This window comes from Coregonus clupeaformis, unplaced genomic scaffold (assembly GCF_020615455.1).
Source record: "Coregonus clupeaformis isolate EN_2021a unplaced genomic scaffold, ASM2061545v1 scaf0411, whole genome shotgun sequence".
Lineage (NCBI taxonomy): Eukaryota > Metazoa > Chordata > Actinopteri > Salmoniformes > Salmonidae > Coregonus > Coregonus clupeaformis.
The window spans coordinates 157,998-183,061 of NW_025533866.1; the positions used below are offsets into that span (position 1 = coordinate 157,998).

Consider the following 25,064-nt stretch of genomic DNA (forward strand, 5'->3'; position numbering starts at 1 on the left):
CTCAAGTCATTGGTAAAGGGGAGAGAGGTTGAACAGCTCCTTATATGTCCTTCAGCCACTCTCAAGTCATTGGTAAAGGGGAGAGAGGTTGAACAGCTCCTTATATGTCCTTCAGCCACTCTCAAGTCATTGGTAAAGGGGAGAGAGGTTGAACAGCTCCTTATATGTCCTTCAGCCACTCTCAAGTCATTGGTAAAGGGGTGAGAGGTTGCACCGCTCCTTATATGTCCTTCAGCCACTCTCAAGTCATTGGTAAAGGGGAGAGAGGTTGAACAGCTCCTTATATGTCCTTCAGCCACTCTCAAGTCATTGGTAAAGGGGTGAGAGGTTGAGCAGCTCCTTATATGTCCTTCAGCCACTCTCAAGTCATTGGTAAAGGGGTGAGAGGTTGAGCAGCTCCTTATATGTCCTTCAGCCACTCTCAAGTCATTGGTAAAGGGGAGAGAGGTTGAACAGCTCCTTATATGTCCTTCAGCCACTCTCAAGTCATTGGTAAAGGGGAGAGAGGTTGAACAGCTCCTTATATGTCCTTCAGCCACTCTCAAGTCATTGGTAAAGGGGAGAGAGGTTGAACAGCTCCTTATATGTCCTTCAGCCACTCTCAAGTCATTGGTAAAGGGGAGAGAGGTTGAACAGCTCCTTATATGTCCTTCAGCCACTCTCAAGTCATTGGTAAAGGGGAGAGAGGTTGCACCGCTCCTTATGTCTGTCAATGGTCAATGTGCTCTCACTGAGAAAACTGCTGATAGACTGAGGTGGTTGTGTTGATATCCAGCCCCTCTCATTAACCTCTATCAGGCCAACACTGTACAATATATTAATAAAATACATTTCTGTGGTTTTAAGTTGAATGCCAAATTCTGAGAGCCATTTTCCCGGACACATTCACAGTGAGTATGCAAATACAGTAAGTAAATTCCAATAACATCACAATACATGTTTACAATGCGTATACAATACATGCTTACAATGCGTATACAATGACATTTAAAATCTAAACTTTAAAATACACAGACATCAGGTAGGTAGGTGTGTTGGTGTGAGAGAGAGACAGAGTTGTATCAACATGTTCTGCTAGATAGGGGTCCATACCTAGGTACCTAGTGGAGGACTAACTGATCCTCCTGCTAGATAGGGGTCCATACCTAGGTACCTAGTGAAGGACTAACTGACCCTCCTGCTAGATAGGGGTCCAGCTAGGTACCTAGTGGAGGACTAACTGACCCTCCTGCTAGATAGGGGTCCATACCTAGGTACCTAGTGGAGGACTAACTGACCCTCCTGCTAGATAGGGGTCCAGCTAGGTACCTAGTGAAGGACTAACTGACCCTCCTGCTAGATAGGGGTCCAGCTAGGTACCTAGTGGAGGACTAACTGACCCTCCTGCTAGATAGGGGTCCATACCTAGGTACCTAGTGGAGGACTAACTGACCCTCCTGCTAGATAGGGGTCCATACCTAGGGTACCTAGTGGAGGACTAACTGACCCTCCTGCTAGATAGGGGTCCAGCTAGGTACCTAGTGGAGGACTAACTGACCCTCCTGGGCTAGATAGGGGTCCAGCTAAGTACCTAGTGGAGGACTAACTGACCCTCCTGCTAGATAGGGGTCCAGCTAGGTACCTAGTGGATGACTAACTGACCCTCCTGCTAGATAGGGGTCCAGCTAGGTACCTAGTGGAGGACTAACTGACCCTCCTGCTAGATAGGGGTCCAGCTAGGTACCTAGTGGAGGACTAACTGATCTTCCTGCTAGATAGGGGTCCATACCTAGGTACCTAGTGGAGGACTAACTGACCCACCTGCTAGATAGGGGTCCAGCTAGGTACCTAGTGAAGGACTAACTGACCCTCCTGCTAGATAGGGGTCCAGCTAGGTACCTAGTGGAGGACTAATTGACCCTCCTGCTAGATAGGGGTCCAGCTAGGTACCTAGTGGAGGACTAACTGACCCTCCTGCTAGAAGATCCACACCTCCAGGAGGCTGCAGAAGGAGAGGGGCTGTGTGGCTGGACCTTTGGTTAGTTTATTGCTATTATAGTGGTCATGTTTGATTGACATTTTCTGTACATTTTTGGGAGCCTGAATTAAAGCAACAGACAACAAGACCATGTTGAACCACCCTGCCTGTCTATTCTGCCTGGTCTCCCCACACCCAGGGGTTGGCTACAACTGTAGATCTGAAGCTGTGACCAAAGATAGGGGTCCAGCTCCCCAAGAAGGTTGATCATCCTGGAACATGACTCAGTTCCTTTTCTCAACACCTCCTTTTCTCAAGGCCAACACTGTACAATATATTCATAAAATACATTTCTGTGGTTTTAAGTTGAATGCCAAATTCTCAGAGCCATTTTCCCGGACACATTCACAGTGAGTATGCAAATACAGTAAGTAAATTCCAATAACATCACAATACATGTTTACAATGCGTATACAATACATGCTTACAATGCGTATACAATGACATTTAAAATCTAAACTTTAAAATACACAGACATCAGGTAGGTAGGTGTGTTGGTGTGAGAGAGAGACAGAGTTGTATCAACATGTTCTGCTAGATAGGGGTCCATACCTAGGTACCTAGTGGAGGACTAACTGATCCTCCTGCTAGATAGGGGTCCATACCTAGGTACCTAGTGAAGGACTAACTGACCCTCCTGCTAGATAGGGGTCCAGCTAGGTACCTAGTGGAGGACTAACTGACCCTCCTGCTAGATAGGGGTCCATACATAGGTACCTAGTGGAGGACTAACCGACCCTCCTGCTAGATAGGGGTCCAGCTAGGTACCTAGTGAAGGACTAACTGACCCTCCTGCTAGATAGGGGTCCAGCTAGGTACCTAGTGGAGGACTAACTGACCCTCCTGCTAGATAGGGGTCCATACCTAGGTACCTAGTGGAGGACTAACTGACCCTCCTGCTAGATAGGGGTCCATACCTAGGTACCTAGTGGAGGACTAACTGACCCTCCTGCTAGATAGGGGTCCAGCTAGGTACCTAGTGGAGGACTAACTGACCCTCCTGCTAGATAGGGGTCCAGCTAGGTACCTAGTGGAGGACTAACTGACCCTCCTGCTAGATAGGGGTCCAGCTAGGTACCTAGTGGAGGACTAACTGACCCTCCTGCTAGATAGGGGTCCAGCTAGGTACCTAGTGGAGGACTAACTGACCCTCCTGCTAGATAGGGGTCCAGCTAGGTACCTAGTGGAGGACTAACTGATCTTCCTGCTAGATAGGGGTCCATACCTAGGTACCTAGTGGAGGACTAACTGACCCACCTGCTAGATAGGGGTCCAGCTAGGTACCTAGTGAAGGGACTAACTGACCCTCCTGCTAGATAGGGGTCCAGCTAGGTACCTAGTGGAGGACTAATTGACCCTCCTGCTAGATAGGGGTCCAGCTAGGTACCTAGTGGAGGACTAACTGACCCTCCTGCTAGATAGGGGTCCAGCTAGGTACCTAGTGGAGGACTAACTGACCCTCCTGCTAGAAGATCCACACCTCCAGGAGGCTGCAGAAGGAGAGGGGCTGTGTGGCTGGACCTTTGGTTAGTTTATTGCTATTATAGTGGTCATGTTTGATTGACATTTTCTGTACATTTTGGGAGCCTGAATTAAAGCAACAGACAACAAGACCATGTTGAACCACCCTGCCTGTCTATTCTGCCTGGTCTCCCCACACCCAGGGGTTGGCTACAACTTTAGATCTGAAGCTGTGACCAAAGATAGGGGTCCAGCTCCCCAAGAAGGTTGATCATCCTGGAACATGACTCAGTTCCTTTTCTCAACACCATGTCGATGATGTCACGTGCCTTCTCTGCCCTCTCAGCTATCACCTTTACTGACTCCATTTCCTCCTGGTTGATGACTGTGTGTTGCAGGAGTCCGTCCAGCAGACCTTCCAGGACAGGTCCTGACACTCGTCTCACAAACTCTGTCCGTACAGAACGCAGCTGCTGCTCTGCAGAACCAGTCAGACTGCTCTCAGCCGGACGCCCTGCCCCCAACACAGCACCTGAGAGAGGCAGGTTACAAAATAACTACATTTGTTCATTCACATTTACATTTCAGACATTTAGAAACAGACTTCTTTCAGAGTGACCTACAGTAAAAGTCTTCATTGTATTGTTAATCTTTGCATTAAGAACACATTCTGTAACAATAACAACCTGCATCAATGTACACATCACACCACTACTGTTTCATTCATATTTAGGGTTGGTTTTCACAGACGTAGAAAAACAGGCTGGGGCATTCAGAACCAGGCTAATCTACATTACGTCCTGGAGGAGATGTCATTGGGGCATTCAGAACCAGGCTAATGTACATCAAGTCCTGGAGGAAATGTCATTGGGGCATTCAGAACCAGGCTAATCTACATCAAATCCTGGAGGAGATGTCATTCAGAACCAGGCTAATCTACAACAAGTCCTGGAGGAGATGTCATTGATCTTGAAGACAGCCTTTTATAATCAGGACTAGTCCAACAGTAAACCATGTCGACTGGCCCTCAAGCCATTGGTTTGTACCTCTCATGTTTACTTACTAGTTGAATGGGTTTCAGGGATGTATTCATCTGAAAGAAACAAAAAGAGGTTATAATCACTAAATAGCATCTGTCAGAAAATAACAGAGTTATGATTGACATATTCTCCTACCTGTTGGTACCATATCTCTCCATACTGTCCTCTCATCATCCCCGATTAACTCCATCTCAATGTCAACCCCTGTGTTTCTCATAACCATCTTACAACAGCTTGGTGTGGTGTCTGCAGGTAACAGCTGAATCTTCTGTAGAAGGTATCGTATATGAAGATTATGACGTTGTTAATGTTTTAAGTGGAACCAGAGAGGACGTTGATTTTAGTATCAAGAGGGAATGTTTTAGTGTAACGCCACATACAACAGACAGGAAGTGTGTTGGAGACAGGGGAGACCGGTGATTGGACGAAAAAGGGAGCAACCCATTTTTGCCATTGTTTATAAGTAGGAGCTAGACAAAGGAGAAGTCAGAAGCATTCAGATTAATTTGGGACGGGGCTTCTCCAGACATCGCGGGTCTGTAACTTATGCTGTAACCTTGTGATATTAATAAAAGCCTCTAATCACGGTGCAGCCTAAGCGGACTCCTTGTTGACAGCAATACCCACCAGCATTCGACGCGATACCACAAAGGTCATATGGTGCAACGATTGAGACAACAGACAGAGAGAGAGAGAAAGAAATATAATGATATTCCAGTTATGAATATATAATATGACAGATTCATGTCCTCAGCCTGCTAAAACTGCACCTCTGGATTGATGGAGGAGGAATGGGGATTCTTGACAGCAAACCAACTGTTCAGCTTTAAGGACCCGTTTGGACTTGACAGGACCAATTCTGAATATCCTTGGGACACCTGATATTTCTCCCGGTCCCGAACAGCCTACAAAATGAGCAGTGTAGTAGTCAGTCTGAACAATGTAGTCTAATAATTCACACAACATGCAGCTCACTGAGCAATCCTTTTTTGTCAACATCAAAAAAATGTGTACACTATTTTATTTATTTATTTTACCCTTATTTTACCAGGTAATTGACTGAGAAGAGAGTCTATTTTACAGCAACGACCTCGGGAAGTGTTACAGGGGAAAAGGGGATGAATGAGCCAATTGGAAGCTGGGGATGATTAGGTGGCCGTGATGGTATGAGGGCCAGATAGTGAATTTAGCCAGGACACCGGGGTTAACACCCCTACTCTTATGATAAGTGCCATGGGATCTTTAGTGTTCACAGAGAGTCAGGAAACATGTTTAACGTCCCATGCGAAAGACAGCACACTACTCAGGGCAATGTCCCCTTCACTGCCCCGGGGGCATTGGGTTCTCCTTCGAACAGAGAAGAGTGCCGTCTACTGGCTCTTCAAATGAATGAGACAGAAATAGATTTCTCACAGAGCTGCATGTTGTCTTTGTAATCTATAGATTTTCAACAAACTATCAGCTTTCCTTTAGTAAGTTTCAACATACTGGTGTCACTTCAATGATGGTGCCTCACCTCTTTCTGACTGGAGTTTCTGAGGAGCATGTACAGCCGTGAAATTACTGTTGCCTTTTTTACTGCCATATAGAGGACCACGTCACAGTGGACATCTACGTTCCAAAAAAATATATAGCTCAGTATAACAGCGATAGGTGAGAACTTGGGATGGAGAATCTTAGCATGGAATCTGGTGACCTCATGCACTTCCTCAACAGACACTCCATGTTCCTCTACATGAAGAATCTTCATCTCATTCCTCAGGGAAGGGTTGGTCCCTGAACAACACAATAAAAAGGAGACAGAAAGACAAATATTGTATTATTCATCTAACTAAATCACAAAGAATATGCAGTATCAGATCACAGTAAATAAACTCCTAGAATATTCATTTATTCATTCAGGAAGTTAAACTCAGTTACATGGAAATGTATTTCTGAATACTATGTCTTTATGGTTTTACCTAAACAGACAAAGTGTGGCAGATGAACTTCCTCCAGTTCACCTAACTCCTTAGTGATGTCCAGCAATGGACCACCTTGTCCGTACTGCATGTCTTTCAGAAGGTGACTGTAGGGTTCCCAGTTCCTGAAGTGATACTTCAGAATGACATCTCTCTCACAGACCCAGCGGAGCCCAGACACTGTGCACTCATAACGCCCTTTGGGTGTCCTGTGCCTGAGGGCAACAACAAGATATGGTAGAGAGGGTCAATCGTCAAATGGAGAGGTTGGATTAGAAGACTATTCCCAAAGGTAATGGGGAAATACACTAGCAAGCGGAATTAAATGTTAAAAGTAGTTATTTTACCTGAACATTGTCACTCCCTGGACAGTGGAAGTCAAGGGTTCAATCTGAAGCCAGTGTGTGGAGTCCTGAACAAGGACAAGCATGTTAGTTATACATATGGGGGCAGTTTCCTGGACACAGATTGAGTCTAGTGCTGGACTTTAAGCCTAGTCCTGGACCTTAAAGAACTTTCTATTGAAACTTCCATTGATCATGCTTTATCTGTGTCCGGGAAACTGGCCCATTAACCAAAGTAACTAATCTAATGTATTTATTCAATGTTACATGGAATGCTGGTATGACAACAGCTAAAATCCTGCATGCCTACAAGCAGAACACAGGACCGTCTATATCCCAGTATGAATGGTTGGTCAGTACACACCTGGCTTTCAGACTGTGTTTATATTACTAAAGCAGAACACAGGACTGTCTATATCCCAGTATGAATGGTTGGTCAGTACACACCTGGCTTTCAGACTGTGTTTATATTACTAAAGCAGAACACAGGACTGTCTATATCCCAGTATGAATGGTTGGTCAGTACACACCTGGCTTTCAGACTGTGTTTATATTACTAAAGCAGAACACAGGACTGTCTATATCCCAGTATGAATGGTTGGTCAGTACACACCTGGCTTTCAGACTGTGTTTCTATTACTAAAGCAGAACACAGGACTGTCTATATCCCAGTATGAATGGTTGGTCAGTACACACCTGGCTTTCAGACTGTTTATATTACTAAAGCAGAACACAGGACTGTCTATATCCCAGTATGAATGGTTGGTCAGTACACACCTGGCTTTCAGACTGTGCCTGACTCCTGAAGGTATGTAAAAGTAAGAATTGACATTATGACTTACCTCAACATGGTCACAAGTCTTACAGCTCTGAGGAATCCCTGAAGTCAAAAGTAGTTGTTATTTAAAATGGACAATCTCATGTAATAGTTAATTCATAATGATTAAATAGACTTGTAATAAAAATCTATATATGTTAGCAACAGTCTCATTAGCACACAGTGTTATATTAATGAATGTTTGTGGAAGCAGGAAACAACATGGTTCTGGTCCATGTTTTGTAGATGTTGGGGGCCTGATTTCTGGTAGATCCCAGGATGAGAGCTTAAAGGTAGAGTCAGCTAAATGATGTTGTACGAAAGCAGCACTCGCAGATATTGTGATGAGCAAGATGCCTGACTTCTCTCTCACACAGTATCTGCCCATGTGCACGGGTTCTCTTCACTCTCTTACAGCGTGGTAGCCACGGGACCAAAGCAGAGAAGTTTAGCATCGCGCTCCAACGCTCTTAGTTGTTGTAGAAATTGACCCACTATGCTGTTTACTTTGTGCATCTACATCATATTGCTGACTCTACCTTTAAGTTTGTTTTGACCAAATAGATCGTGATTGTGTTCCTTGCCTGGGACTCAAGTATAATGAATGCTTTAAAAGTATTTTGATTGAAAAACAATTAAATCAGTTAACACTCACATTTCTCAGGTCCAGGCTTGATACAACACTCTCCACCGTGGTCTCTGGTGTTGGGAAAGCAGATGGATAGACTGTGATTAAACTAAATACAACTTATAAAGGCTTTATATAGCATACTCTGCCTATCCCTGTTCTCTCCTCTTCGCACAGGCTACACAAACGCCTCACACCGCGTGGCTGCTGCCTCTCTAACCTGGTGGTCCCTGCACGCACCACACACCTGGAGTTCCAGGTCTCAGGCAGCCTCTGGAACTGCCGTTCTGCCGCCAACAAGGCTGACTTCATCCCAGCCTATGCTACCCTCCAGTCCCTCGACTTCCTGGCGCTGACGGAAACATGGATTACCACTGAAAACACTGCTACTCCTACTGCTCTCTCCTCGTCTGACCATGTGTTCTCGCATACCCCGAGAGCATCTGGTCAGAGGGGTGGTGGCACAGGAATCCTCATCTCTCCCAAGTGGTCATTCTCAATTTTCCCCTGACCCATCTGTCTATCTCCTCATTTGAATTCCACGCTGTCACAGTCACTAGCCCATTTAAGCTTAATATCCTTGTCATCTATCGCCCTCCAGGTTCCCTTGGAGAGTTCAACAATGAGCTTGACGCCTTGATAAGTTCCTTTCCTGAGGATGGCTCACCCTTCACAGTTTTTGGGGGATTTCAACCTCCCTACGTCTACATTTGACTCATTTCTCTCTGCCTCCTTCTTTCCACTCCTCTCCTCTTTTGACCTCACCCTCTCACCGTCCCCCCTACTCACAAGGCAGGCAATACGCTTGACTTCATCTTTACTAGATGTTGCTCTTCTACTAATCTCACTGCAACTCCCCTCCATGTCTCCGACCACTACTTTGTATCCTTTTCTCTCTCGCTCTCCTCCATCACTACTCACTCTGCCCCTACACAGATGGGAACGCGCCGCCGCAACCTTCGCTCTCTCTCTCCCACTACTCTCTCCTCTTCCATCCTATCATCTCTTCCCTCTGCTCAATCCTTCTCCCTCCAATCTCCTGATTCTGCCTCCTCAACCCTCCTCTCCTCCCTTTCTGCATCCTTTGACTCCCTGTGTCCCCTATCCTCCCGGCCGGCTCGGTCCTCCCCTCCAGCTCCGTGGCTTGATGACTCATTGCGAGCTCACAGAACAGAGCTCCGGGCAGCGGAGCGGAAATGGAAGAAAACTAAACTCCCTGCCGACCTGGCATCTTTTCACTCCCTCCTCTCTACATTTTCTTCATCTGTTTCTGCTGCTAAGGCCACTTTCTACCACTCTAAATTCCAAGCATCTGCCTCTAACCCTAGGAAGCTCTTCGCCACATTCTCCTCACTGCTGAATCCCCCCCACCCCCCCTCCCTCTCTGTGGATGACTTCGTCAACCACTTTGAAAAGAAGGTTGACGACATCCGATCCTCGTTTGTTAAGTCTAATGACACTGCTGGTCCTGCTCACACTGCCCTACCCTATGCTTTGACTTCTTTCTCCCCTCTCTCTCCAGATAAAATCTTGCGACTAGTGACTGCAGGCCGCCCAACAACCTGCCCGCTTGACCCCATCCCCTCTTCTCTTCTCCAGACCATCTCCGGTGACCTTCTCCCCTACCTCACCTCGCTGATCAACTCATCCTTGACCGCTGGCCATGTCCCTTCCGTCTTCAAGAGAGCGAGAGTTGCACCCCTTCTCAAAAAACCAACACTCGATCCCACTGATGTCAACAACTACAGACCAGTATCCCTTCTTTCTTTTCTTTCCAAAACTATTGTGCGTGCCGTCTTTAGCCAACTCTCTTGCTATCTCTCTCAGAATGACCTTCTTGATCCAAACCAGTCAGGTTTCAGGACTGGTCATTCAACTGAGACTGCTCTTCTCTGTGTCACGGAGGCTCTCCGCACTGCTAAAGCTAACTCTCTCTCCTCTGCTCTTGTCCTTCTAGACCTGTCTGCTGCCTTTGATACTGTGAACCATCAGATCCTCCTCTCCACCCTCTCCGAGCTGGGCATCTCCGGCGCGGCTCACTCCTGGATTGCGTCCTACCTGACCGGTCGCTCCTACCAAGTGGCGTGGCGAGAAGCTGTCTCCGCACCACGTGCTCTCACCACTGGTGTCCCCCAGGGCTCAGTTCTAGGCCCTCTCCTATTCTCCCTATACACCAAGTCACTTGGCTCTGTCATATCCTCACATATCATTGCTACGCTGACGATACACAACTAATCTTCTCCTTTCCCCCTTCTGATAACCAGGTGGCGAATCGCATCTCTGCATGTCTGGCCGACATATCAGTATGGATGACGGATCACCACCTCAAGCTGAACCCTGGCAAGACGGAGCTGCTCTTCCTCCCGGGGAAGGACTGCCCGTTCCATGATCTCGCCATCACGGTTGACAACTCCGTTGTGTCCTCCACCCAGAGTGCGAAGACCCTTGGCGTGACCCTGGACAACACCCTGTCGTTCTCCGCTAACATCAAGGCGGTGACCCGATCCTGCAGGTTCATGCTCTACAAAATTCGGAGAGTACGACCCTGCCTTACACAGGAAGCGGCACAGGTCCTAATCCAGGCACTTGTCATCTCCCGTCTGGATTACTGCAACTCACTGTTGGCTGGGCTCCCTGCCTGTGCCATTAAACCCCTACAACTCATCCAGAATGCCGCAGCCCGTCTGGTGTTCAACCTTCCCAAGTTCTCTCACGTCACCCCCTCCTCCGCACACTCCACTGGCTTCCAGTTGAAGCTCGCATCCGTTACAAGACCATGGTGCTTGCCTATGGAGCAGTGAGGGGAACGGCACCTCCGTACCTTCAGGCTCTGATCAGTCCCTACACCCAAACGAGGGCATTGCGTTCATCCACCTCTGGCCTGCTGGCTCCCTTCCTCTGCGGAAGCATAGTTCCCGCTCAGCCCAGTCAAAACTGTTCGCTGCTCTGGCACCCCAATGGTGGAACAAGCTTCCTCACGACGCCAGGACAGCGGAGTCACTCACCACCTTCCGGAGACATTTGAAACCCCACCTCTTTAAGGAATACCTGGGATAGGATGAAGTAATCCTTCTAGCCCCCCCCCCCCCAAAAAAAAAATATAAATAAATAAAAATTTGTAAAGTGGTTAACCCACTGGCTATAGGGTGAATGCACCAATTTGTAAGTCGCTCTGGATAAGAGCGTCTGCTAAATGACTTAAATGTAAATGTAAATACATTCAGTCTTCATAAGCAATACAAAGGGTGTATAAAGGGTGACAGAACCACTCCCTATGTAGGGTGCATTGCCAAATGTGACATAACACCCTGTCAACTTCCATGAAGTCAATACTGATGGTGACATTACAGGTGTGTCACGGTTTCGGCCGAGGCTGCTCCTCCTCCTGGTTCGGGCAGGCATCGGCGGTCGTCGTCCCCGGAGTACTAGCTGCCACCGATCTATGTTTCATGTTCGTTTGGTTTGGTCTTGATGTTGTACACCTGTGTCTAGTTAGTCCTCATTAGTGTTCTATTTAAGTCTCGTTGGGTGTGTCTGTGTTTGTGTGTGATTGTTCCTGTCGTATGTTTGCTTGTCGATTTCCTTATTCGCTCGGTTGAGCTTTACTCCACTGTGTTGGAGCGTTTTACGCACCTGTGTAGTGCGCCTTTTGTTTGTCGCCTACGTGCGTAGTTTCGCCTTCGGGCAAGTTTGTTCTGTTTTCCTTGTTGGATATTCCACTAAAGTCTTTTGGACTATACTTCGGTGTCCTGCGCTTGATTCCACCACTACACCCACCTACAGCATGTATGACAGAATCACACAACAATAGAATGGAATCAGCAGGAGCCGCAGCAGCCCAGGCGACGCTGGAGGACAGGGTCCGTGAACAGAGTGACCAGATCCTGCAGATGGGGTCCGCACTACAGGAGGTGATCACCACCATCCGAGGCTGGGGGACTCCTACACCGCCATCCTCTCTGCCAGCCCCATCGGGAAGTCAGCCCATTCCCGCTCCGGAACCCAGAGGAGTTCGACTCGCGCTCCCGAGGGCCTACGATGGGACCGCGGCCGGGTGTCAGGGATTCCTTCTCCAGGTGGAGCTTTACCTGGCCACCGTGCACCCGGCACCCTCGGGACATGAGAGCGTGGTCCGCCCTGATCTCCTGCCTTTCCGGGAAGGCGTTGGAATGGGCCAACGCAGAGTGGAGGAGGATCGACGCGAACACCATCACCTACGACGAAGTTCTCCCGCCGCTTCAGGGCGGTGTTTGACCATCTCCCGGAGGGGAAAGCGGCGGGGGAGCGTCTGGTCTTCCTCCGGCAGGGGAGGAGGAGTACCCAGGAGTTCGCTTTGCAATTCCGTACTCTAGCGGCGGATGCAGGGTGGAATGAGCGGGCTCTCATCGATCACTACAGATGTAGTCTACGCGAGGACGTCCGTAGGGAGCTGGCCAATAGGAACACCAGCCTCTCGTTCGACCAGTTGGTCGACTTGTCCATCAGGCTGGATAACCTGCTAGCTACCCGCGGACGTTCCGAGGGGGGTCCGTCCATTTCACCCTCCAGCGCCTCCGAGCCGTGCCCCATGGAGCTCGGGGGCACTGGCGCTAGAGAGCGGAGGAGGAAGAGCCCGAGGGGGCCTGTCTCCTGCACCAAGTGCGGTCGTGGAGGGCACACTGCGGCCAGGTGCTGGGGAGGGTTCTCCGAGGGAGAGGACAACAGGCCACGCACTGGGGGGGCCTCCCAGGTGAGTAGACGCCCCGCTTACCCAGAGCTTTCTGTTGCGCACTTTTGTATACCTGTTGGTTTTCCACAGGTTGCACCTCATTCCCAGCATAAGGCGCTAGTAGATTCAGGCGCAGCTGGGAATTTTGTTGATCGAAAGTTTTGTTTAGAGTTAGGGATCCCTCTCCTACCTGTTGACAAACCTTTTCCCGTCTTCGGTGGAAAGTCCAGACCAAGTGCCCGCACTGCACATTCCGCCTGAATATGGGGATTTAGCTCTTGTGTTTAGCAAAACTAGGGCGACGCAGTTGCCTCCCCATAGACAGGGGGATTGTGCGATTGATCTCCAGGCAGGAGCAGCGCTCCCACGGAGCCATGTGTATCCTTTGTCTCAAGAGGAGAGGAAAGCTATGGAGACTTACATAGCCGAATCTTTGAGACAGGGATACATTCGGCCTTCCATTTCCCCCGCCTCTTCGAGTTTCTTTTTGTGAAAAAGAAAGATGGAGGGTTGCGCCCGCATTGATTACCGTGGTCTCAATCAGATTACTGTGAAATACAGTTATCCACTCCCTCTGATGGCGACCATGACGGAGTCATTGCATGGGGCGCGGTTTTTCACAAAATTGGATCTCAGGAGCGCGTATAACTTGGTGCGCATTAGGGAGGGCGATGAATGGAAAACGGCGTTTAGTACCACGTCAGGTCATTTCGAGTATCTTGTCATGCCATATGGGTTGATGAATGCTCCATCAGTCTTCCAATCCTTCGTAGATGACATTTTCCGGGATATGCAGGGACAAGGGGTGGTCGTGTACATTGATGATATTCTGGTGTACTCGTCTACCCGGCCGAGCATATAACCCTGGTGCGACGTGTATTGAGGAGGCTGTTGGAGCACGACCTATATGTCAAGGCAGAGAAATGTCTGTTTTTCCAGGAGTCGGTCTCCTTTTTGGGTTATCGGTTGTCCGCGTCAGGGGTGAGAATGGAGGTGGATCGTGTGTCCGCTGTGCGTAATTGGCAAACTCCAACCACTGTAAAAGAGGTGCAGCAGTTCTTGGGCTTTGCGAATTACTACCGGAGGTTTATCCGGGGTTTTGGACAGGTGGCAGCTCCCATCACGTCCCTTCTGAAGGGGGGTCCGGTGCACCTGCAGTGTTCAGCTGATGCGGACAGGGCCTTTGGGAGACTGAAGGACCTGTTTACGTCGGGCCCGGTGCTGGCGCATCCGGATCCCACAATTCCATTTCAGGTTGAGGTGGACGCGTCTGAGGCTGGTATAGGGGCCGTTCTCTCTCAACGGTCCGGCTCGCCACCCAAACTCCGCCCCTGTGCTTTTTACTCCAAAAAGCTCAGCCCGGCGGAGCGTAACTATGACGTTGGGGACAGGGAGCTGTTAGCTGTAGTTCAAGCCCTTAAGGTGTGGAGGCATTGGCTTGAGGGGCTCAACACCCTTTCTCATTTTGACTGACCATCGGAACCTGGAGTACATCCGGGCAGCGAGGAGACTGAACCCTCGCCAGGCTCGATGGAGTATGTTTCTCACCAGGTTCGTATTTAAAATCACGTACATCCCTGGGTCCCAGAATGGTAAGGCAGATGCACTGTCCCGGCGGTATGACACGGAGGAGAGGTCCGTTGAGCCTACTCCCATACTACCGGAGTCTTGCCTTGTGGCACCGGTGGTGTGGGAGGTCGATGCCGAGATCGAGCGAGCGCTTGCATCGACCCCAGCCCTCCACAATGTCCTGAGGGTCGGAGGTACGTTCCGCTCGAGATTCGGGATCGACTCATCTACTGGGCTCACACGTCACCCTCCTCTGGACATCCGGGTATTGGCCGGACAGTGCATTGCCTTAGCACTAAATACTGGTGGCCTACTTTGGCTAGGGATGTGAGGGTTTACGTCTCCTCCTGCTCGGTGTGCGCCCAGTGTAAGGCGCCCCGACATCTGCCCAGGGGTAAGTTACAGCCCCTACCCGTTCCACAACGACCATGGTCCCACCTCTCGGTGGATTTTTGTAACAGACCTTCCCCTCTCTCAGGGGAATACCACCATCCTGGTCGTTGTGGACCGGTTCTCTAAGGCCTGTCGTCTTCTCCCTATGTCGGGTCTTCCTACTGCCCTACAGACCGCTGAGGCCCTATTTACCCACGTCTTCCGGCATTACGGGGTCCCCGAGGATATAGTGTCTGATCGAGGCCCTCAGTTTACCTCCCGTGTGTGGAGAGCGTTTATGGAGCGTTTGGGGGTCTCGGTTAGCCTTACCTCGGGTACCACCCGGAGAGTAACGGGCAGGTAGAACGTGTTAACCAGGATGTGGGTAGGTTTCTGAGGTCGTATTGCCAGGACCGGCCTGAGGAGTGGGCGCGTTACATTCCCTGGGCCGAGATGGCCCAGAACTCTCCGCCACTCCTCTACCAACCTAACCCCTTTCCAATGTGTATTGGGTTACCAGCCGGTTCTGGCACCATGGCAGCAGAGCCAGATCGAGGCCCCTGCGGTGGATGATTGGATGAGGCGCTCGGAAGAGACGTGGAACACTGCCCACGTCCACCTGCAGCGGGCCGTCCTTCGTCACAAGGCGAGCGCCGATCTCCACCGCAGTGAGGGGCCGGTGTACGCACCCGGAGATCGAGTCTGGCTCTCTACCAGAAACCTGCCCCTCCGCCTGCCTGCCGGAAGCTGGGTCGGGCGGTTTGTGGGGGCCCCTTTAAAGTCCTGGAGAAGATTGAACGAGGTGTGTTATAGGTTACATCTACCTGTTGAATATAAGAATATTAACCCCTCGTTCCATGTGTCTCTTCTCAGGCCGGTGGTAGCTGGTCCACTCCAGGACAATGAGATAGGAGAGACTCCTCCGCCCCATTGGACATCGAGGGGCTCGGCGCACACCGTTCGGTCCATCTTGGACTCCAGACGCCGGATGGGGGGTCTCCAGTATCTCGTGGAGTGGGAGGGGCACGGCCGGAGGAGCGGTGCTGGGTGCCGCGTGGAGGGACATCCTAGACCCATCTCTCCTGTCGGAGTTCCACCGGGACCATCCCGCGCGCCCCTGCTCCGCGCCCTCCTGGTCGTCCCGAGGCCGGGTCGGCCGCACGGCCATAGCCGCGCGTCAAGGGGGTACTGTCACGGTTTCGGCCGAGGCTGCTCCTCCTCCTGGTTCGGGCAGGCATCGGCGGTCGTCGTCCCCGGAGTACTAGCTGCCACCGATCTATGTTTCATGTTCGTTTGGTTTGGTCTTGATGTTGTACACCTGTGTCTAGTTGGGTCCTCATTAGTGTTCTATTTAAGTCTCGTTGGGTGTGTCTGTGTTTGTGTGTGATTGTTCCTGTCGTATGTTTGCTTGTCGATTTCCTTATTCGCTCGGTTGAGCTTTACTCCACTGTGTTGGAGCGTTTTACGCACCTGTGTAGTGCGCCTTTTGTTTGTCGCCTACGTGCGTAGTTTCGCCTTCGGGCAAGTTTGTTCTGTTTTCCTTGTTGGATATTCCACTAAAGTCTTTTGGACTATACTTCGGTGTCCTGCGCTTGATTCCACCACTACACCCACCTACAGCATTTATGACAAGGTGACATTGCTTATCTTGATGAAAGCCCCTAGAGATGTGATGTCACCCGGTATCATGAGTTACTGTCTGTAGGTCCAACAGAACACATTAAAACACACCACTACTACTAATCTAACTGTCTGTAGGTCCAACAGAACATATTAAAACACACCACTACTAATCTAACTGTCTGTAGGTCCAACAGAACACATTAAAACACACCACTACTACTAATCTAACTGTCTGTAGGTCCATCAGAACACATTAAAACACACCACTACTAATCTAACTGTCTGTAGGTCCAACAGAACACATTAAAACACACCACTACTAATCTAACTGTCTGTAGGTCCAACAGAACACATTAAAAAACACCACTACTAATCTAACTGTCTGTAGGTCCAACAGAACACATTAAAACACACCACTACGACTAATCTAACTGTCTGTAGGTCCAACAGAACACATTAAAACACACCACTATTAATCTGATTGTAGGAATGATTCCAGAGGAAAACACATGATAAAACATTGCTATGACTCACCTTTGAATGTGTTGGTCATCTATCTGACACAGGGTCATTGAGGAGGAGGAAACCCCAAACCCAGGATAGAGGGGTTCAGTGAATGTGGTGTGTTCTGTGTAAAGGTGTGTCAGTGTACCAGAGGAGGACACACTATAGAAGGACAAAGTACCAGCTGGCCAGTCCAGATACACTCCAACTCTCTTAGAAACAGGACCAGGGATGGTTATGCTACGGACTCCAGCATGGTAAAAGTCATCACCACTATCAGAGCATAATAAACCCCAGGACTTCCTGTTGAGTCCAATCCAACTGTCCTCCTTCTCTCCCTTCCTCTTCATTCCTTTGTACGCCACACCAATGTAAGCCCTGCCACCATCCCTCTCCACCTCCCAGTAATAACGAGATCCAGATAAGCCTTCTCTGCAGAGAACTTGGTAATGATGGTCAAATCTGTCTGGATGGTCTTCATAATGCTGCTTCTCCTCCACCAATGTCACCTTCCTGTTCCCCTCAGACAGCATCAGGTTTGGGTTTGCTGTATTTGGGTCCAGGGTGAGATGACAGGCATCTGTAGACAAAAGGAGAGTTTAATCAAACCACATCTTCATATAAAATGTTGTTTTGTAGGTAGAGAACAAGTATTGCTTAGTTACTATGTTACTGTAGTTCTGAATATGCAGTTAATTAGGATTGAAGAGACTTACATTTCCTCAGCCCTGATTTCAGCCTGAACTCTCCACCATGATCCACACTGTAGGAGAAACAGGTTATTGACTGACAAAGACCTAATGAAGCAGTCAACATTTAAACCATATTGTTGTGTTCTGGTGCACTATCCAAGTTCATTACTAGAGAAATACAGGTATTCTATCCTACCTACTGCATACAGAACAGAGTACAATTCATTACTAGAGACATACAGGTATTCTATCCTACCTACTGCATACAGAACAGAGTACAATTCATTACTAGAGACATACAGGTATTCTATCCTACCTACTGCATACAGAACAGAGAACAATTCATTACTAGAGAAATACAGGTATTCTACCCTACCTACTGCATACAGAACAGAGTACAATTCCAACAGGATATCAGAGATGCAGAAGAAGAGTATTCATGTGGTGATGATGTATGCTGTGTTGGAGTGCTAAGCCTGCTGGGTAAACGTCCCCTTAATTCTACCATCATGTCCTCATGTTACTGAACCTACTACACTTCATAGGACACAACCACTGCTCACACTATTAGGACATCTATTCTGACTTACTTCAGCTTCATCAGTTTATCTGTGGGATCCACCAGAGCAGCTGAAAGCAGTCCCCCTGCAGAGTCTCCTGGGTGATTGTAGCTCAGGACCAGCTCTTTCAGGTGGGAGGGGGTTGACCTCAGAGCTGAAGACAGAGCAGCACAGCCCTCCTCTGTGACCAGACAGCCAGACAGCCTACAGAGAGACACAACAGCTGTCTAGGTTGGTGGACTGGTGTCAATCATCTTGTAGGACACCCATCATTTTGTCCATGACACAAACATTGTAATGAAACATTCGATTTTTGTTTTACTAAGCTCAGTACCGACCTGACTAAAACAGCTGTACTTACCCCAGTGTGTGTAGTTTACAGTCTGGATCCTCCAGTCCAGCAGAGGGCAGTGTAACTCAGCTCAGTACCGACCTGACTGAAACAGCTGTACTTACCCCAGTGTGTGTAGTTTACAGTCTGGATCCTCCAGTCCAGCAGAGGGCAGTGTAACTCAGCTCAGTACCAACCTGACTGAAACAGCTATACTTACCCCAGTGTGTGTAGTTTACAGTCTGGATCCTCCAGTCCAGCAGACAGCAGTGTAACTCCTGTGTCCTGCAGGTCATTGTCTCTCAGCTCCAGTTGTTTCAGTTGTGAGTTGGGTGAACTCAGGACTGAGGCCAGATCTGAACAGCAACCGTCTGTCAGACGACAGTGACCTAGACTAGAAGGCAGAAGAGCACATGATTAACAAATGTTTAAAACACCCACATAATAACTCATACTGTAGAAAGTTAACTCACACAAGTGTCTGTATGTTGCAGAGTGGACTGGTTAGTCCAACACAGAGCAGCTCCACTCCTCTGTCTCCCAGGTCATTGTAGCGGAGGTCCAGTTCTCTCAGGGGGGAGTTTGGTGTCTGCAGAGCTGAAGCCAGATTCTTATAGGATTCATATGTGAGTTTACAGCCAGACAGTCTGGAGAGAGGAGATATAGTGATACACTGTTAAATATGCAAAGCTTTAAGAATAATGAGATGCATTAAGATAATAACAGAAGGACACATGATTAACCAATGTTAAAAACATACTAACTCACTCAAGATATTTACCTTAGTTTTATATATGCTGTTATGTATGTTTCTGGATATGTCCCAAAAATGTTAAAATTATGTTAAAAACATACACATACTAACTATACTGAACAGAAATATAAACCCAACATGTAAAGTGTTGGTCCCACGTTTCATGAGCTGAAATAAAAGATCCCAGATATGTTCCATACGCACAAAAGCTTATTTCTCTCAAATGTTGTGCATAAATTTGTTTAGATCCCTGTTAGTGAGCATTTCTCCTTTGTTAAGATAATCCATCCACCTGACAGGTGTGGTATATCAAGAAGCTGATTAAACAGCATGATCATTACACAGGTGCACCTTGTGCTGGGGACAATAAAAGGCCACTCTGAAATGTGCAGTTTTGTCACACAACACAATGCCACAGATGTGTCAAGTTTTGAGGGAGCGTGCAATTGGCATGATGACTGCAGGAATGTCCACCAGTGCTGTTGCCAGAGAATTGAATGTTAATTTCTCTACCATAAACCGCCTCCAACATCGTTTTAGAGAATTTGGAAGTACATCCAACCGGCCTCACAACCGCAGACCACATGTAACCACGCCAGCCCAGGACCTCCACATCCGGCTTCTTCACCTGCAGGATGGTCTGAGACAAGCCACCAGGACAGCTGATGTAACTGTGGGTTTACACAACCAAATAATTTCTGCACAAACTGTCAGAAACCGTCTCAGGGAAGCTCAACTGCGTGCTCTTCATCCTCACCAGGGTTTTGACCTGACTGCAGTTCGGTGTCGTAACCGACTTCAGTGGGCAAATGCTCACCTTCGATGGCCACTGGCACACTGGAGAAGTGTGCTCTTCACGGATGAATCCCGGTTTCAACTGTACCGGGATGATGGCAGAAAGCGTGTATGGCGTCGTGATGGCATTGTGTGGGCGAGCGGTTTGCTGAGGTCAATGTGGTTAACAGAGTGCCCCATGGTGGCGGTGGGGTTATGGTATGGGCAGGCATAAGCTATGGACAATGAACACAATCACATTTTATCGATGTCAATTTGAATGCACAGAGATACCGTGACGAGATCCTGAGGCCCATTGACGTGCCATTCATCTGCCGCCATCACCTCATGTTTCAGCATGATAATGCACGGCCCCATGTCGCAAGGATCTGTACACAATTCCTGGAAGCTGAAAATGTCCCAGTTCTTCCATGGACTGCATACTCACCAGACATAAATGTTTGGGATGCTCTGGATCGATGTGTACGACAGCATCTTCCAGTTCCTGGCAGTTTCCAGCAACTTCGCACAGCCATTGAAGAGGAGTGGGAGAACATTCCACAAGCCACAATCAACAGCCTGATCAACTCTGTGAAGGAGATGTGTCTCGCTGCATGAGGCAAATGGTGGTCACACCAGATACGGACTGGTTTTCTGATACACACCCATACTTATTTTTTTAAAGGTATCTGTGACCAACAGATGCATATCTGAATTCCCATTTATGTGAAATCCATAGATTAGGGTTCTAATTTATTTATTTCAATTGACTGATTTCCTCATATGAACTGTAACTCAGTAAAACCTTTCAAATTGTTGCATGTTGCGTTTATATTTTTGTTCAGTATACAGTACATACATAATATATAAACACTCACAGTGGATACTGAAGATATTTAACTCACACTAGTGTCTGTATGTTGCAGAGTGGACTGGTTAGTCCAACACAGAGCAGCTTCATTCCTCTGTCTCTCAGGTCATTGTAGCTGAGGTCCAGTTCTCTCAGGGGGGAGTTTGGTGTCTGCAGAGCTGAGGCCAGAGTCTCACAGGATTTATATGTGAGTTTACAGTTAGCTAGTCTGGAGAGAGGAGATATGTTGATACACTGTTAAATATGCAAAGCTTTAAGAGCCGGTAGACCACGGTGCTTGTAACGCCAGGGTAGTGGGTTCGATCCCCGGGACCACCCATACACAAAAACAAAATGTATGCACGCATGACTGTAAGTCGCTTTGGATAAAAATCGTCTGCTAAATGGCATATTATTATATTATTATTATAACAGAAGGACACATGATTAACCAATGTTAAAAAACATACTAACTCACTCAAGATATTTAACCTTAGTTTGATATATTCATCACATTTGATGTATGTTTCTGCATATTTACCAAGATGTTCAAATAATGTTAAAAACATACACATACTAACTACATACATAATATATAAACACTCACAGTGGATACTGAAGATATTTAACTCACACTAGTGTCTGTATGTTGCTGAGTGGACTGGTTAGTCCAACACAGAGCAGCTCCAACCTCTGTCTCTCAGGTCATTGTAGCTGAGGTCCAGTTCTCTCAGGGGGGAGTTTGGTGTCTGCAGAGCTGAAGCCAGAGTCTCACAGGATTCATATGTGAGTTTACAGCGATCCAGTCTGAGAGAGGAGATAATCTGTTAGATATACAAATCCTTCAGAATAATGATACTGTAAACAGCAACTCAATAGCAGAACTTACAGTGCTCTCTTGCAGGTTTTCACTACCGGCAGCAACCTCTGATAACCTTCCTCTGATGTGGTGTATGTCTTCAGGTCAAACTCCTCCAGCACCTCCTCTGACATCAGTAACAGGTAGGCCAGGGCTGAACATTGTTGAGGTTCTAGCTCTGTTTCTGAAAGAGTTCCTGATCGCAGGGAGGTTTGCATGTCTTCAACTAGAGAGTTGGCACCAAGTTCATTCAGACCGTGGAACAAGTTGATGATCCTTTCTGGTGAGGATTCCTCCTCGATGTTGTATGAAAGGTACCTGACTGTTCTCTCAACTGTTTCCTCATTGCTCTGTGTTGTACTTCCTGTCTGTGTCAGAAGGCCTCGTAACAGATTCTGATTGGACTCTAGTGAGAGACCCAGAAGGAAGCGGAGGAACAGGTCCAGGTGTCCATTCTCACTCTTCAAGGCCTGGTCCACTGCTCTCCAGTGTAAGTCAGACAACTGGATTGACTCCTCATTTTCATCCTCACTAGTGGTGGAAAAAACATTTTCCTTCTTGTCCAGACATGATTCTAAAGCATGCACTGCTGCTAGAAACTCCTGAATGCTCAGATGCACAAAGCTGTAGACCTTCTCTTGGTTCAGCCCAGATTCTTCTTTAAAGATCTCTGTACACAATGCTGAGTACTCTGATGCCTCTGTGACATCAAGGCCACACTCTCTCAGGTCCTCCTCATAGAAGATCAGGTTGCCCTTCTGCAGCTGTTGGAAAGCCAGGTTTGCCAGTTTCAGGATAATCTCTTTGTCTGACTGAGACAGTTCCTTTGGGTTTGTCTCTGTGTCTTTGTTGTACTTCTTGTTCTTCACAATGATTTGGATGAGCGTGAAGTGTATGTACATCTGGGTCTGAGTTTTGGGGACTTCATCCTTCTCGGCCTCTTTCAGCATCATCTCAAGGACAGTGGCTGATATCCAACAGAAGACTGGCATGTGGCACATGATGTGGAAGCTCCTTGATGTTTTTATGTGGGTGATGATTTCATTGGCCAGATTCTGATCTGTGATTTTCTTCCTGAAGTACTCCTCCTTCTGTGGATCATTGAACCCTCGTACCTCTGTCACCTGGTCAACACACTCAGGAGGGATCTGATTGGCTGCTGCAGGCCGTGAGGTTATCCAAGAGGAGAGCAGAGGGAAGCAGATTCCCCTTGATGAGGTTTGTCAGCAGCACGTCCACTGAGGTTGGCTTCGTGACATCACAGCACTTCTCATTGTTTTTGAAGTCTAGAGGAAGTCGACACTCATCCAGACCATCAAAAATGAAAACAGTTTTGGTCTCCCCATCTTCAATGCTGTCAATCTCTTTCAGCTCTGAGAAGTAGTGGGAAAGAAGTTGCATCAGACTGTATTGGTCCTTTTTCAGGTTCAGATCACGGAAAGGAAGAGGAAACATGAAATGAACGTCCTGATTTGCTTTTCCTCTGCCCAGTCAAGGATGACCTTCTGCACAGAGACTGTTTTTCCAATGCCAGCGATTCCTTTTGTCAGCACAGTTCTGATAGGTTTGTCTTGTCCAGGTAAAGGCTTGAAGATGTCGTTGCATTTGATTGGTGTCTCTTGTGTGGTTTGTTTCTTGGATGCCATCTCTATCTGTCTCACCTCATGTTCATTATTGACCCTCCACTTCCACCCTCTGTGATGTAGAGCTCTGTGTAGATGTCCTTTAACAGACGTTGGTTTCCATGGTGTCCAATTCCTTCAGATATGTGTTGATACTTGTGTTTCAGTTTAGCCTTAATGTCTTGTTGGACTGTCAGAAGAGTTTGACCTGTAGGAAAACAATGAGAGTTGGGACTCATAAGTTTGTGTGTGTGTGTGTGTGTGTGTGTGTGTGTGTGTGTGTGTGTGTGTGTGTGTGTGTGTGTGTGTGTGTGTGTGTGTGTGTGTGTGTGTGTGTGTGTTAGAAGGGCCTTTGTCCCGTTCTTTGTAATATTGTATGAAACACAGTCTTACTTCTTCTGTCCAGAAGGTTGTGTGTGATCTTTAATGCATCCTCACTGTCCAAACTCTCCACTTCCTTATTGTCATCTGGTAATGGTTCCTGGCTGAAAGCAGGTGGCTGATCACTCTTCATTGATAGCAGGCTGGGAGCAGGTGACTCTGCTCTGGGCTTCTGGACACTGAACAAAACAGGGAGGCAGATCACCTCATCAATATCTCATCAATACCTCATCAACATCATTTCAACAAGTGTATAGCTGAACTCATAGAAGTCCTGATGTTTCTTTATAAAGCTACAGTCTGCAATTGGTAAATCGGTTTGGGGACTTTTAAATTAATGACGTAGAACTACATTTGATGTAATTTGGGAAAACGTTTCCCTTTAGTTTTATATCTTTAAGAGAACTGTATATTTTACATGTAATCTCTTACCTCTTAGAACTGGTGTCTTGAGTCATTTTAGAGGCAGTGGTCCCCTCCTCTCTCTCCCCAGAGAGACTCATTTTAGAGTCAGTGGTCCCCTCCTCTCTCTCCCCAGAAAGACTCATTTTAGAGCCAGTGGTCCCCTCCTCTCTCTCCCCAGAGAGACTCATTTTAGAGGCAGTGGTCCCCTCCTCTCTCTCCCCAGAGAGACTCATTTTAGAGGCAGTGGCCCCCTCCTCTCTCTCCCCAGAGAGACTCATTTTAGAGGCAGTGGTCCCCTCCTCTCTCTCCCCAGAGAGACTCATTTTAGATGTAAGTCACAGCTCACTCAGCTACAATAAGAAATAACAGAACAGTCAATATTTCTGAACATTGTTGAAGAACCATTAACAATGACAACACTTTTACTGTCTGTGGTCAGAGTTCAAACAGAGACTTCATGTTGCATTTAAACATGCACAGTTAATTTGATTTGATTTGACTTGGATCCCCATTAGCTGACTCCATAACAACAGCTAGTCTACCAGGGGAAAACACAACTAAAAATACGTTACAGCTTAGATTGACAGACATTATAAACATTTACCAAGTAGACATTACATACAGTTAAAATAGCTGACAGGTATTTCTTCTATACCAAAGGAAGCCAGGCTATAATGTATCTTTCGTCTCTCTTTGCTTCATAATTGTCCTTTAATTTGCAAGAGGCTGAATGTATCTCACAGGAGAAAGCATCCGAGCGAGCTAAACAGCGCCCCTCTGTCTCTCTATGTG

General features: G+C 47.7%; 1 protein-coding gene and 1 pseudogene across 1 annotated transcript; both read right to left on the reverse strand.

Annotated features, from left to right (window-relative positions):
* Nucleotides 1–3,587: 3,587 nt before the first annotated feature.
* LOC123481344 (NACHT, LRR and PYD domains-containing protein 1 homolog) lies at nt 3,588–20,650 on the reverse strand. The gene is made up of 14 exons (XM_045215259.1): nt 20,643–20,650; nt 18,848–19,021; nt 18,327–18,500; nt 17,761–17,807; nt 17,075–17,624; nt 8,296–8,339; nt 7,666–7,703; nt 6,827–6,891; nt 6,480–6,694; nt 6,035–6,294; nt 5,289–5,423; nt 4,654–4,786; nt 4,542–4,571; nt 3,588–4,010 (listed from the first exon to the last, which is right to left on the reverse strand). The coding sequence occupies exons 1-14, from the start codon at nt 20,648–20,650 to the stop codon at nt 3,697–3,699; spliced, it is 2,187 nt and encodes a 728-aa protein (XP_045071194.1). The 3' UTR covers nt 3,588–3,696.
* A 1,020-nt stretch (nt 20,651–21,670) lies between these two features.
* On the reverse strand, nt 21,671–23,602 carry LOC121565678 (annotated as a pseudogene).
* Nucleotides 23,603–25,064: the final 1,462 nt, after the last annotated feature.